Below are 14,071 nucleotides of genomic sequence, written 5' to 3' on the forward strand. Positions count from 1 at the left end.
CATTGTCTTGTTGGAAGAAGCCATCTCCATTGGGATACGCCATCAACATGATAGGATGAAGTTGATCAGCAACGATACTTAGGTATGTTGTGCTACTCAGATGTTGTTCCACACGAATTAAAAGGCCCAAATCATGCCAGGAAAACATGCCCCAAACCATAACACTGCCCCACCAGCTTGAAGGGCTGTCTGTACTCATGCATGTGGGGTGCATGCTTTCATGCTATTTCCACCAAATTCTCACCCTGCCATCTGCATGATGCAACTGGAAACATGATTCATCGGACCACATGACTTTTTTCCAATGCTCAACTGTCCAATCCTTGTGTTCCTGTGCGAATTGGAGACATTTTATCTTGGTAACTGCAGACAGCAAAGGTGTTGGAACAGGCCTTCGGCTTCCATATCCCATACGATGCAGTGTACGGCTAATTTGCCTACAAACGTCAAGTGGGCATAATAATCTGGCCACTCAGTGTATATATCAAAGCCTCCCCACATTGTCAGTACAGGCTTTGGATCAAAGTCCCCTGAACTAGCAGCGCTGCAAAATAAAGGTTTTGCTTTCCTAATTCCTCTGGGTAATGAAGATTTTACTTTCCAGATTCCTCTGGGTGCCGGCTACCATTCCCTTGGGCCATTTGCAACAACATTCTTGGTTCCCTGACCCACGAAGCGTCAGCTGCGCTGGGTTTTGGGGCCACCGCTGATGAGAGCGGACTCCCGGGCACTGGGCACTCGTTCAGGCTCTCAGACCCTGGGAAGGCGTCGCTGGCACATTCGCCGGTTCCTGGGCTCCTGGGGCCTGCAGAGACTGCTGCGACTCTGCGCTCTGGGGGACTCACTGAGGCAGGAAACCGCTTTCCGGACCCGCGGTTACATCTCTCACCCCTCCCTCCCCCCGCCTCCCCTCGTCCCCCGCCGCACTTGGCCGAGTTCAGGCCTGTCTTTTGGGACAGAAGAGGTTGGCTGATCACCCGCTAGGCAGTTATCTGCCTCTGTTTGCTGGGCGGACTGACGGTGGAGCTCTTAGGAGTTGATCTGCCTCTGTTTTGGTGCTTCCTGGGGAGGAAGTCAAACTCGGCCTGACTGTGTGTGAATGAGAGCGTGAATGGCGATTCCCATATGGCTAAGAGAGGCATCCTCACCTGGGGGACTGAGGCAACCCGGCCCCTCCCTGCTGTGGTGATCCGGTTCCAGGATTTATACGGATTCTCCAAAGCTAAGAGTTTGTCTCCACCGAGAGAGTGGCCAGACAGACGGAGTTTTCTGTTGAAATTGTATGTCTTTTTGTTGTTTGTTTAATTTGTTTGAAGATGGGGCAAGTCCCACTTTGGGAAACCCAGTTAAGCTAGTGAGATTTCTGTCTGTATATCTGTAATGTAATCTTTTAGGGACTTTAGTTTACTCTTCCCTGGTTTATAAATACAGGCCTATACATAATTTTCCAAAGTCTTTGATAACTTCAAGGCTTTGGAGCACTGCTGGGTTCAATGATACTGAAACATTAATTGATCTGAGTTTACCTTCTCTGGAGAATCGAGGAGGACGTTGAATCATTAATAAGTAAGTCCTGTATTTTATTTGAAATCTCTCTTAAAATATAAATGTATTGCTAATCTAAGGAACGTTAATTACTTACATGTCACCGAAAAATTAAGGTTAAGGAAAAGATGGCTTTGGTGCAATAGAGAAAGCATAGGCATAGAAATGCAGTTTGAAGGAGAAAGAAGGTAGTTTCTAAAGCTGGTAATTTCTGAAAGTTATAAGAATGTTTGTGTCTAACACACATTGATACGTTATCTTTTGGTAAAATCAAGTTTGACAATCCTTCAAGGGTTTAAATTTTAAGAAACTTTCTCTTGACCTGTAGTTGGCTTTAGATCATCCCAATAGGCTCTGAAATGCCTCAAATGTTTGTTTTTTCTTTCATGAAAGAAAATTTTATACTGAAAGTCATAGGAGCCTTTGTCAAATACAATTATAACTAATATTTATTAGTTATAATATTATAGAATATTGGGTTTTACAGAAAGAATTAGCCAGGGATTATAGTGTGAAACTAATTCCCTGGAAGTTAAGAACATCCTGTGAATCAGAATGGCCAGCCTATGGTGTGGGTTGGCCCTCAGAGGGAACCCTAGATGTCCCAACTGTCAGGGCCCTCTTTGAGGTCATCACAGGTGACCCTGGTCATCTTGATCAGTTTCCTTGCATAGATCAATGGCTAGAAATAGCTCGACACAGGTCTCCTTGGACCCGGCTCTGCGTGTGTAAGAAAGGACAGAGTAAGGTTTTAGTGGCAGGAGAACAGAAGCAGGTCCCTCGGAAGGAAGCTCAGCCCCCTGTTCTACAGGAACCCCCCCCCCCCCAGGAAGTGCTGCCAGTTTTACCACCTCCATAGGTGCCTCAAGTGGCACCCAGTGCTCCTTTGCCTGGTCAGGGAAGCTTAGATACACCATCTCCTTCCGTCTCGCCCCATCCGGACTCTCCAGAGCCAGTTGGACAATGTTTTCACTCAGCTGATCCGGGACCCAAGTCCCCTCTTGTCTTATTCAGGAGGACCAATCCACGAGGGACACTTGCCATGATGCCTGTAGCTGCTACCCCAGCTTCTCCTGCCTCATCAGCCTTCTGAGAGATGGTCAGTGCTGGCTGTCCCTTCCTGTTGCCGGCAGCCCCCAGAGGAGGTAAAAACCTGGATGGTAAGGGCAGCAGTGAAAGGTGGGTTCTCATGCCCTCCCCGGGAAAGAAGTTTCTGTGGTCATTCTGACCCAGAACAGGAAATCCAGCAGAGACAGGACAGGCTCCCTCCCAGATGAAACGCGTACCTGCAATTCTGAAAGGACCCTTTCTGGCTCCTAGGAAACTCCATTGTGGATACCCAAGCTCTGTCACAAAACCTTTACAGCCCCATCATTAAAATGGGATTAAATAAAAACAATTATGGCCGAAAAAGAAATGAAGAGACATCCAATCTCATTAGTAATTAGCAAAAGCCAAATAAAACCACACTGAGATGCTATTTTGTCCCTATTCAAATAGCAAAAATAAGGAAACAATGGCTCTTTCCTACACTACTGGTGGGCATATAAATTGGCACAATTACTTTGGAAAATTTTACATTGAACATTCACATACCCAATAACCTGGCATTTCCACTCTTGGCTCAGAAACAAAGGCTCAGAGATGGCAAGTGAGTTTGAAAGCTCACACAGCCAGGAAGAGGCAAACCCAGTACTTGGTCCAAAGTCTGGCTGACTTGAGCACACCATTTTTTATTTTTTATTTTTTTTAAGAACAATCTATTTTATTGAGGGCCTTCAGGGAAAGGTTGAATTGCTGGGAGGACAATGAGATCCCATGTCTTCTGCAGGCCGGATCTCGCAAGCTTTACAACCTCCGAAAACAGCATACACTTTGACAGCCATGCTCATCTCCCTCCCAACGTGCTGAGGACAGAGTGTGTGGCAAGGGATCATTAAAGTTTTGACAGGCTAATTATAGGAACCACTGCCCAGACACAAAAGCCAGAACCCAGTCCACCAGGCTCCTCCCTCTTGCATCAGCAGCCTTATTTTGCTGTGTTGAAAACACTTCCCCAGGTAGCCTTCACCACGAGAAGCAGACACAGCCTTGCCCACAGCCCCACTTCAGACTCCAACAGGCACCTGAGAGCAAAGACACAGCCGGTCTCAGGGACTACAAGAGGAACCGTGTGCCCCTCGTCATGCCCACCCCTCCCCACTTGGTCGACTCACCTCCCTCCTGGCAACTGGTGCTGCTCGTTGTCCTCTCAGGTGAGTGGGATCTGGAACAGAACAGAATTTACCCCTGGCTGGTCCCCGAGAGGGGCATCAGCTGCCCTGGCATGCCTGGTGGGGCAAGAACCCACCAAGACAGAGTAGGTTGAGGAATTTCCTGACCCCAGCAGAGCACAGACCCAGTGTGCAAAGAAGCAGAACTTCTTGGGCAGCACAGGGAAGTTAAGCTCCCAGGCTCTGGGCTCATGCCAGGTGGGTTCTGGTTCGGACACTTGTGTGCCCATGTCACCTCTTCCACGAAGCAGGACCGCTAGTGGGACCTTTATCTAGAAATGCTGGGAGCATTAAACATAAAAATGGTGAGGCGCAGCCCAGGGCCATTGGTGTTATTGGCAGGGCCCTTGCCCTTCAGTGCAAAATGAAAATGCAAGTCCTTTGTTCAAGAAGTATTAAGAATTTTAAAGCTCCTAGCTGGTTTGGCTCAGTGGATAGAGGGTTGGCCTGCAGATCAAAGGGTCCCGGGTTTGATTCCAGTCAAGGGCACGTACCTTGGTTACAGGCTCATCCCCAGCCTTGGCCCTGGTTGGGGGTGCATGCAGGAGGCAACCAATCGATGTGTTTCTCTCACATGGATATTTTTCTTTGTCTTTCCCTCTCTCTTCTACTCTCTCTAAAAAAAATAAAAATCAACTGAAAAATATCCTCAGGGTCCCCAGTATTGGGTGACCTGGGTCAATTGCAATTGTTGTTAACAACAACAACAACAACAACATTCCATTCTTTGATTGATTTCAGAGAGGAAGGGAGAGGGAGAGAGAGATAGAAACATCAATGATGAGAGAGTCATTAATCGGCTCCCTCCTGCACGCCCCACACTGGGGATGTGACCTTGACCGGAGTCAAACCCGGGACCCTTCAGTCCACAAGCTCTATCCATTGAGCCAAACCGGCTAGGGCAAAATATTCCATTCTTTAAAAAATAATAATAATAATTTAAGGCAGCAACAACAGAGCATTAACTCAAGCATAGGGCCTATGTGACTATTCACATGGAACAGCCATGAGCCAGCACTGGCCCAGCCCGAGACAAAGCTAGGCTCAAATCTCGCCACTGATTGCTTGAATTAACTTCTCTCTGAGCCTCAGGTTTCCCTCTCTGTGAAGTGAGGCTAATCATAAGACCCACTTCATGACTTTGTTAGGAGGTTTCAATGAGGTTATACCTATAAGTACAGTTGACCCTTGAACAATGCAGGGGTTTGGGGGTTCTGACTCCCCAGGCAATTAAAATCCATGTATAACTTTGATTCTCTAAAAACTCAACTAATAGTAGTCTACTGTTGATCAGAAGCCTTCCTTATAAACAGTCCATGAACACGTATTTTGTGTTATATGTACTATACTCTGTATACTTAGAATAAAGTAAGCTAAATTTTTAAAATGTTATTAAAAAATCATAAAGATCCTGGCTGGTGTGGCTTAAGGGTTGAGCATCAACCTATGAACCAGGAGGTCAATTGAACTAGGTTCGAGTCCCACTCAGGGCACATGCCTGGGTTGTGGGCTCGATCCCCAGTGTGGGCCATGCAGGAGGCAGCCGGTCAATGATTTTCTCTCATCAATGATGTTTCGATCTCTCTCTCCCTCTCTCTTCCTCTCTGAAATCAATAAAAATATTTTTTAAAATAATTTTTTAAAGAAAACACACTTATAGTGCTGTATGTATTCACTGAAAAAAAATCTCTGTTGAAGTGGACCCACATAGTTCAAACCCATGTTGTTCAAGGGTCAACTGTACTTGGCACAATGTAAAGATTGTATAACTGTTGGCTATTATTATCAGACTCATATCTCCTCTAAGATCATCTAGCTGCAGGGCCTTGAGGCTCCTGGGTATTGTTCAGCCTCTCAGCCCAGAACACTGTGATCCACCAGACAAAATGCTTGGTTCTCAACAGGCTCATTCCATCTCTTGCCCATCTGGACCCTTGTCCCCAGGCCCTATTGAGATCTAGATTCTGTTCATCACACCTCTGGTCCCCCAGATGGTAACCCCCAGGGGGGTCCTGGTGGGACTCAGGTGTGGGGCTTTGAATAATGATAGCTAATATTGAGAGAAGTTAGCTTGAAACACGGGCAGGCAGGGCAGGGGTCCAGTGGCAAACAAAGGCAGGTGGGACATAGGCCGGGCAGACAAGGCAGTTTGAGCAGCCTCATCACAGAAACCAACCAAGCAGGATAACAAAATGTTTCTGGACTCAGGGCGGGGGCAGGTGAAACTAAGGAGGGTCTGCAACAATAAGGTGAACTGACACATAGGAACTGGGGAAGTTCAGATCCGTTGCTGGGCAAGAACAATTAAGGGAATCAATCAGGTGGCTACACGGGTAGATATAGAGCAGGTGTGTAGCAAATGTATACCTCTAGACTACAAGGCTTCAAGGGGGCAGCCCATTATTGGCCCCCTTCCTCCCCATGCGGGGAGTCTGAGTCTGCTTGTAATAAATTTTCCACACTTTTGCTTAGTTAAATCTTCTGGTCCGTGGAGCTCATTCTTAGGCGTCAGAGACGCAACCCTGGGAAAAAAACACCTCAGCTCACCCTTCAGGTGATCAATATGTTTAGCATTTGCATTGTGCTGAGCCCTCCATCAACTATAGAAAGAATGGATGTTGAAATCTCACACTTTGTGCATTTGTCAGTTTCTCCCTGCTATTCTATTACTGGGTTTTGCTTTATATACTTTGAAGTTCTGTTATTAGGTACATAAATGTTTGGGATTTATAAGGCTTCTTGATTAATTTACTCCTTTATCATTATGAGATAATACCCTTTAGTTCTGGAGATAGTGTTTGCTCTGAAGTCTACTTTATCTGATATTAAAATAACCACTCCAGCTTTCTTTTGATTGGTGCTAGTATGCTGTATATGTTTCTATCATTTTCCTTTTAATCTGTTTACACCTTTAATATTTATAGTGCATTTTTTATAAGCAACAGATAGTTGGGTCTTATTTTTTATCTAATCCAGTGGTTCTCAACCTTCTGGCCCTTTAAATACAGTTACTCATGTTGTGACCCAACCATAAAATTATTTTCGTTGCTTCTTCATAACTGTAATGTTGCTACTGTTATGAATCATAATGTAAATATCTGATATGCAGGATGGTCTTAGGCGACCCCTGTGAAAGGGTCGTTCGACTGCCAAAGGGGTCGTGACCCACAGGTTGAGAACCACTCATCTAATATGACAAGCTCTAACCTGTACTTAACATATTTAGACCATTTACATTGACCAATTTAAATATATTACCCTCCTCTCTGTTCTTTGTTCCCTTTTCCTTCTACCTATTATTGGTAATTCAATATTTTTATAATGCTATTTTATCTCCTTTATTGGCTGTTAGCTATAACTATTTTGTAGTTTAGTGGTTGCTTTAGAGTTTAATTATACACCTTTAATTTATCCTGGCCATGATACCTACTGAATGCATGGTTCACCTCAGGTTTCTTCAACTCTCTGACATTAGTTTTCTCGTCTCAAAAATAGACATAATAGCCCATCCAGTGTGGTTCAGTGGTTGAGCATCAACCCATGAACCAGGAGGTCATAGAGTTTAATTCCTGGGCAGGGCACATGTCTGGGTTTCAGGCTCGATCCTCAGTGAGGAGCATGCAGGAGGGGCATCCATATTTCTGTATATATCTCTCTTCCCTTCCTCTCTCTCTAAAACCAATAAAAGTATTTTTTAAGTTAAGAAAAAACCACAGAGGTAGTAAAATAGCACCCTTCTCATAGAGTGCTGGTACCTATGATGTTCATAACCTGGGTGTAGAACTTCCATCGGTGGCCTCCACCCTCTTTCTCTGAACTTAGTCTGAGGCCAACCTCAAAGTTCAACCTACCCCCCAGATAGACTCACTTCACAGTGCATCAACAAGCACTGAAGGAGTCACAGGAGGCAGGGGGGTACTTACAATGAGCACCACAGCACTTAGGCTCTGTGTGCCCCATTTGAGGGTTAAGAGCAGGGGCTCTAGAAACAGGCTTTAAGTGTTTGGATTGAGGCTCTGTCACATTTTTGGGGGTGGTGAATTAGTTTGCTAGGGATGTCTTAACATAGTACCACAGGCTGCTGGCTTAAATAACAGGAATTTTTTGTTTATATAATTTTACAGGCTAGAAGTCTAAAGATGAAGATGTCTACAGGGTTGATTTACCCTGAGGCCTGTTTTCTTGGTTGTAGATGGCTGTCTTCTCCCCGTGTCTTCATGTGGTTTTCCCTGTGTGTGTGTGTGTGTGTGTATGCGCGCGTGCACTCGCGTGTCCTAATCTACTGTTCTTATAAGGACACCAGTCATGTTGGATTAAGACCCACCCATGTGACCTCATTTTAACTTAGTTATCTATTTATAGACTTTATGACCAAATGTAGTCATGTTCTGAGGTACATGGGTTAGGACTTCAACATATGAATTGTGGGGGTAGGAGCACCATTCAGCCCATAAACGGTGAACCCGGGGGAAGTTACCTAACCTTTGTGGGTACTCACTGTTTTTGTTCTAAAATGGGGATGATGTTGCCCACCTCAAGGGAGTGCCGGGAGGAATAAATGCAATCATACATGCAGTGCCTGGCCATGGTGAGTACTCAAGTGCCATCTATTATTTGTAAGTTCTCCATTCACTATCTCTGTTCTCTCCAGCCGGTTGCCTCATCTCCTCTTTCACTTCCCTCTCCAGCAACCCCTAGAGTGTCCTGAGCAATTGTCCTTGGCCAGTTAATGACTAGTTTCTGTTAAGCTTGACTCTCAGGTCTCCAAGTCTTTCCTGCGCAGCTCAAGGCCTTTCTTCGTCTATTGTAGGAGTCTCTGAGAGGAGCAAAGGGAATGAGTGGCAGGTGCTGCAACCTGAGGGTCCCATGCTGGTGGCAGAAGGTGAGACACTGCTACTGAGGTGTACAGTGATCGGCTCCTGCGTTGATGCCATGATTAAATGGATCAAGGTGAGCAAGCAGGACCAGCAGGAAATTTATAATTTCAAACATGGCTTCTTCCCTGGGGTGACACCTCTGACCCAGCAGACGTGGGAGCCACTTAGTTGCGACTATTCCATCTATATTCATAATGTCACCAAGGAGCAGGAAGGAACCTACCACTGTGTGAGGTTTGATGGCTTGAGTGAGCCCTCAGAAATGCAGCTGGATGAAGGCACCTCAGTGCTTGTGAAGGGTGAGTATCAGGCCCTGCAGGTTAAAGCATTCTTCTCTGATCTGTTTTTCTACATCAGTCACTTGTATCCACAATCATGCTGTATACACAAAATCTCAGTGGCACGTAACAATTAGTATATCTCACTCACACATTTACTAGTATAGGCAGCTGGGATGGTTCTATTCCGTATGTCTCATTCCAGATAAGCCAGAGTGCATTTTCTCATGGAGATGGCAGGAGAACAGGAAGTCAAGTCCTAACACTCCCAGTACATTTCAAGCTTCTACTGGCATAGTGTCTGCTAACAGCCCATTGGTTAAAGCAAGTCACATGACTCAGCTCAAATTCAATTGACAAGAAAGTGTACCCTATCATCATGAGGCTATGGCAGGAGTGTGGATGTTCCAGAGGGGAGTTAAGAACTGGGGCTGATCATTTCATTTATTCACTCCCCAAGGAATCAGTCATTTTATCTATAAGTTCACCAGTGATGACCTGGATACCCAAATCCTGGGTGTGTCATTCAATAGAAGTGTGTTTTTAAATCAGTCACTTCAGCTCTATGTACTTCACTTGCCTAACTTGAAAAATAGACAACATAATTCCTGCTTCAAGAGTCATTCGGGTAAGGAACAGATGTTTCTGAAACCACTCTGTAAACTGCTGACATGGAGAGTATCTGTGAGTGTGGTCATGGGGGCGGTGGGTAGAGGGGAGGAGTCGGTCCATTTTCACTTCATGCAAGCATTTCAGGAAGACTTCTCTGACTCCTTCCAAGCTCTGGCTGGTGCCTTCTCTTGGCCCTGCAGTCGCTGGGTTTCCAAACTCAGGGGGATTTCCTGGACCATCTCCACAGCCAGACTGAGACCTTCTTCGGGCAGGACATTTGTGTGTCTTTCTGAGCTCCATTTTCCCCTGTTCTAGCATCAATACAAATCGGTCTGAGAACTTCTTTATTGCCCTGGCTGGTGTGGCTCAGTAGGTTGGAGCATCGTCCCTTACACTGAAAGGTTGCTGGATGGATTCCTAGTCAGGGCATATGCCCAGGTTTGGAGTTTAATCCCTTTTCAGAGCATGTGCAGAAGGAAACCCATCAATGTTTCACTCTTACATCGTTGTTTCTCTCTCTTTCCCTCTCCCTTCCTCTCTTCAGCTACTGAGTAATGAGGAAACATAGGAGGGAGTGGTTGAGTGAAGAAATCAGGGAAGCGGAAGGGAGGAAAGATATAAGGGTGGAAATGAGTGGACAATGGAAGAAGAGAAAGAATAAAACAAGGGTCTGTCTTTGGCTTCAGGAGCTGGCAACCTAGAGCCAAACCTCCGGATCATCCAGCCCCAGGAGCTAGTGTTGGCAACGCCTGGAGACACTGTCTTCCTGAACTGCACAGTGCTTGGAGATGGTCCTTCCGGGCCCATCAGGTGGTTCCGGGGGTCTGGTCTGAGCCGTGAAGCCATTTACAACTTTGAAGGCATCTCCCAACCCAACGTGACTGCGGTCCAGGCCTCCAGCAGCGATTTCAGCATTCTTTTGCAAGATGTCTCTACGGAGTATGCAGGCACCTACTACTGTGTAAAGTTTCAGCGGAAACTTAACAGGCAATACCTGTCTGGACAGGGCACCAGGCTGAGGGTGGAAGGTAAGACAGGTGGTCTAGGCGGTGGTAGGGAAAGGGCGGAGGTTATCCACAAGGACCTTTTCACCATGCCCCAAACATGCCAGCTTTTCTCAGTCTCCATGCCTTTACATAAACTGTTCCCTCTGCCCGGAATGTTTTCTCATTTTCTATGTCAAACTCCTAATCATCCCTCAAAGCTCAGCATCAATAGCCTCTCCTCTGTGAAACCTTCTCCTTTTACCAGGCAGAGTTCACTTTTCCTCATTCTGGATCCCATAGAATTTTGTATAGTTAATGGTTCAACAAACATCTAGTGCGCGCCTGTTGACTGCTCTGCAGTGTACTCGGTGCTGTGGACACTGCAGTAAATCAGACATTGTTTCAACCCCAGAGATGCTCACACGGGTCTAACTAGTCCTTATAGGTACGAGGTCTGACATATAGCCCCCATCCCAGGTAGAAACTGGCAGGCTCATTTTAGTGACCCCAGCTCCAAGCACAGGGCTCAGAAAGTTGTGGGACAGAAAGAAAAGTGGAACTTGAGACCACCTCTCTCCCTTGCAGCAAAGCCCACTTCTTCGCAAGAGGCAGAAGTCATCAATCAACATGTAGCCAGGAGATCTCTGTCAGGTGAGTGAGTGTTCCTACCTGCAATGGAATTAACCAGGACCCCACTGGCGAAGGTGGGGCACAGATGGCTTAGCCATGGGAAGACAGTCGTCCCGTCTAGGGCCCATCTGCCACCAAGAGAGTTCTGGGAAGCCAGAGCACCTTGCTAAAGCTCCATCAGAGACACAGTCAGTGCTAGCTGTTCAGCAGGTGGTCTTCCCTGAGAGGCAGTGGTCTCCCATGATTCCCTGTAAGATTACACTGTAAAACTGTGCGTAACTGTGCTGAAGCACATGGCTATGGATTGAGCCCCTTTCTCTCTGCGAGACTGTGGGTAGGTTGCCTCACTCCTTGAATCTCCGATGTCCTGCTCTGTGACCTGGGGTGTTGGGATGGGGGTCAGAGAGCCTACCTCACAGGGTTGTGTGTGGACCCAATGAGTCACATGTGCTGAATGCTCGGAACTGTGTCTGTCACGGCACCTGTTAGTACTCAGGGATGCTCGATGACTGGGGGAACTGGGCATAGAGGTTGCCAGGGTGCCCTCCCTGACGCTCAGCCCTGTTCCTGCCATTCTTGGGGGCCCACCACTTCTTTGACACATGTGGTCCTGAGCAAATCACTCCCCTACTCTGCGTCTGTCTCCTCATCTATACAAATGGCGTTGCTATCCTACCTTGCAAGATTAGTTTGAGGATTCTACTAGGCAATTAGGAGGTGCTTAGCTCAGGACCTGGGGCAGAGGAGTCGATCAGCCAATAAATGAAAGCAGTTTTCTATTATAGCAGTTTGATGACGTAGTTTCCATCATTTCGCTATAACGTGAATAAGATGCCATAGGAACTTCACTCTTGTTTATATCAATTAGCCTGTGGTAAAGTTGGTTTCATTACAAATATTATATGTTTTGCTTAAAGTCACAGAACCTATGGATGATGTTAAGTGAGGACTTACTGTTTTGTCAGAAGTCAGGGATACTATCAGGATGATTAAAGGTACAGGTACGATAGTGTCCCTTTCCGGGCCTGGGACAAGGGGTCTTGGATCTCCCCTTCCAGTAATAGAAAGAATATGGCCCCCGAAATTAGAGAGCAGCTGAGCCCAAACCTCGCCCACAGGGAGCACTGATGTATGGGCTGCTGAGGACTCACCTAGGGTCTTTCTTGAACTCTCCTTTGTGTCCCCCAGGCCTCCTGTCTGTGCTCACAGCTGTGGTCCTGGGAATGAAGGCAGTGACCTTGGCTGCACTCCTGCTGGCCCTGGCTGCCTGCTGGAGACACGGTGGGCAAGAAAATGTCAAAACCCCAGGCCCAGCAAAGCTGTGCGCATCTTAGCCTGGGGCATGGGGCCTGGGGCATGGATGAGGGGTCAGCTCCAGAGTGGTGCTCTGAGTCGGAGAGGGGCCAGGACTCCCCAACCATTTCTCTGCCTCCAATCCCAGCCTCCAGATGTCTCCCAGGACTCACGAGAAACTCCAGCATCCCCACACCTGGTTTCAGTTCACCTGGTGAAATAGCCCACTTGGCACTGGGCTCCCCTCGGATGTGCTTTCCTCGCTCTTCTCAGCCTGTCCAGGCCCTCCTTGTCCTTCAAGGCTCTTGCTCCTGCTGCAGTCCCTGTGAAGTGCTCTCCCCGTTCCTTCCCCGCTCCACATTTTCATGACCTTCAACTCTAACTCAGAGACTTCCCAGAAGATACCCCTCAGCATTTCTCACCCAGCCACACTGCCTCCATTTGTATCCTTCTCTCCACTTTCCTGCCTCTTTTCTTCCTCACTGTGGCTAGCTTGGGTGGCTGCAATCGTTGGAATATAGGGTTGGTAAGTTTGACGAAACTCATAAATAACAGTGGTTTCAACCAGAACAAAGTTGGTTTCTCTAGTAATATCTGAGCATAAGCAGACCAGGCAAAACAGCCGCTTCCCGGTACTGAGACCAGGGGTTCCTTGGTCATGTTGCTACCAGGTCCACCTCCCAGGCTGCAAGACCAGGGAAAAGGCGATGAAGGGGAGCATGGCACTCCTCTGCAAGGGCACAGCTAGGAATTTGCCCACATCATCTCTAATTGGCTGGAAGGTGTCACATGGTCACACCTAGCTATACGGAAGGCTGAGACATACAGTCTTCATTCTGGCAGCAATTTCCGCAGCTGAAAAATTCCACTAGAGAAATAGAGGGCAAATATCAGTACATACTGTAGCCCAAGCATGTCAAAATCAGAGGCTAACATGGGTGAAATAAGCAAGGTTTAAGTTGATGTGGGCCGCAAAAAAACAAAAGCTTCCATTTTCATAGAAACATAAGTTTATTTCAGTAGAGACATGTTGAATACACAGGGCTGAAATAAATGAGTCATCGTTAACATAAAATAATAGAACATTTTACTAAAAATTAATATTTTTTCTTGAACATTAACTTACCAGACACTAAATAACTGCACAAATGAATGAGCATAACGCAAATAAACCTATTTTTCTTGTTCTTCGAAAGCGAAAATATTTCCTGTTGCATACACCAAACAAGTCACTACAGGACTAATGATGTGGCAATGGGCTGCTCAAATATTCACTGCTAGTATTCGTGGAGAGAAATGGTGTGTCTGTGTGTAAGGCGCTTAAGGGAAATGAATGCAACACGGTTATAGTAATCAGTCATTAGAGAACGTTGTAGTTATTAATTATGTATAACAGGATGTTGTAAAAATTAAGTTATGAAATTTTTATTAAAATGTTTCTTACATACCGTTATATTGGCTGGGCCGCAAAAATATTCATTGTGGGCCGCATGTGGGCCGCGGGCTGCGAGTTTGACATGCTTGCTGTAACCAGTAGTTTCCACCTCAATGACAGACACAGCTTCTTTCTTGCTCTG

The 14,071-nt window shown here is 46.4% G+C and overlaps 1 protein-coding gene across 1 annotated transcript; it reads left to right on the forward strand.

Annotated features, from left to right (window-relative positions):
* Positions 1–3,603: 3,603 nt before the first annotated feature.
* On the forward strand, positions 3,604–13,946 carry SIRPB2 (signal regulatory protein beta 2). The gene is made up of 5 exons (XM_081096842.1): positions 3,604–3,800; positions 8,629–8,994; positions 10,272–10,613; positions 11,157–11,222; positions 12,390–13,946. The coding sequence occupies exons 1-5, from the start codon at positions 3,731–3,733 to the stop codon at positions 12,533–12,535; spliced, it is 990 nt and encodes a 329-aa protein (XP_080952968.1). The 5' UTR covers positions 3,604–3,730; the 3' UTR covers positions 12,536–13,946.
* Positions 13,947–14,071: the final 125 nt, after the last annotated feature.

Source organism: Myotis nattereri, assembly GCF_964212035.1.
Source record: "Myotis nattereri genome assembly, chromosome: 8".
NCBI classification, from domain to species: Eukaryota; Metazoa; Chordata; class Mammalia; order Chiroptera; family Vespertilionidae; genus Myotis; species Myotis nattereri.

Bases quoted from the DNA above. Each gene is read 5' to 3' on its own strand.
- SIRPB2 (XM_081096842.1), top strand. From the start codon at position 3,731: ATGCCCACCCCTCCCCACTTGGTCGACTCACCTCCCTCCTGGCAACTG. The intron at 10,614-11,156 runs GTAAGACAGGTG...TCTCCCTTGCAG, and splicing joins CACCAGGCTGAGGGTGGAAG to CAAAGCCCACTTCTTCGCAA. The intron at 11,223-12,389 runs GTGAGTGAGTGT...TGTGTCCCCCAG, and splicing joins AGCCAGGAGATCTCTGTCAG to GCCTCCTGTCTGTGCTCACA.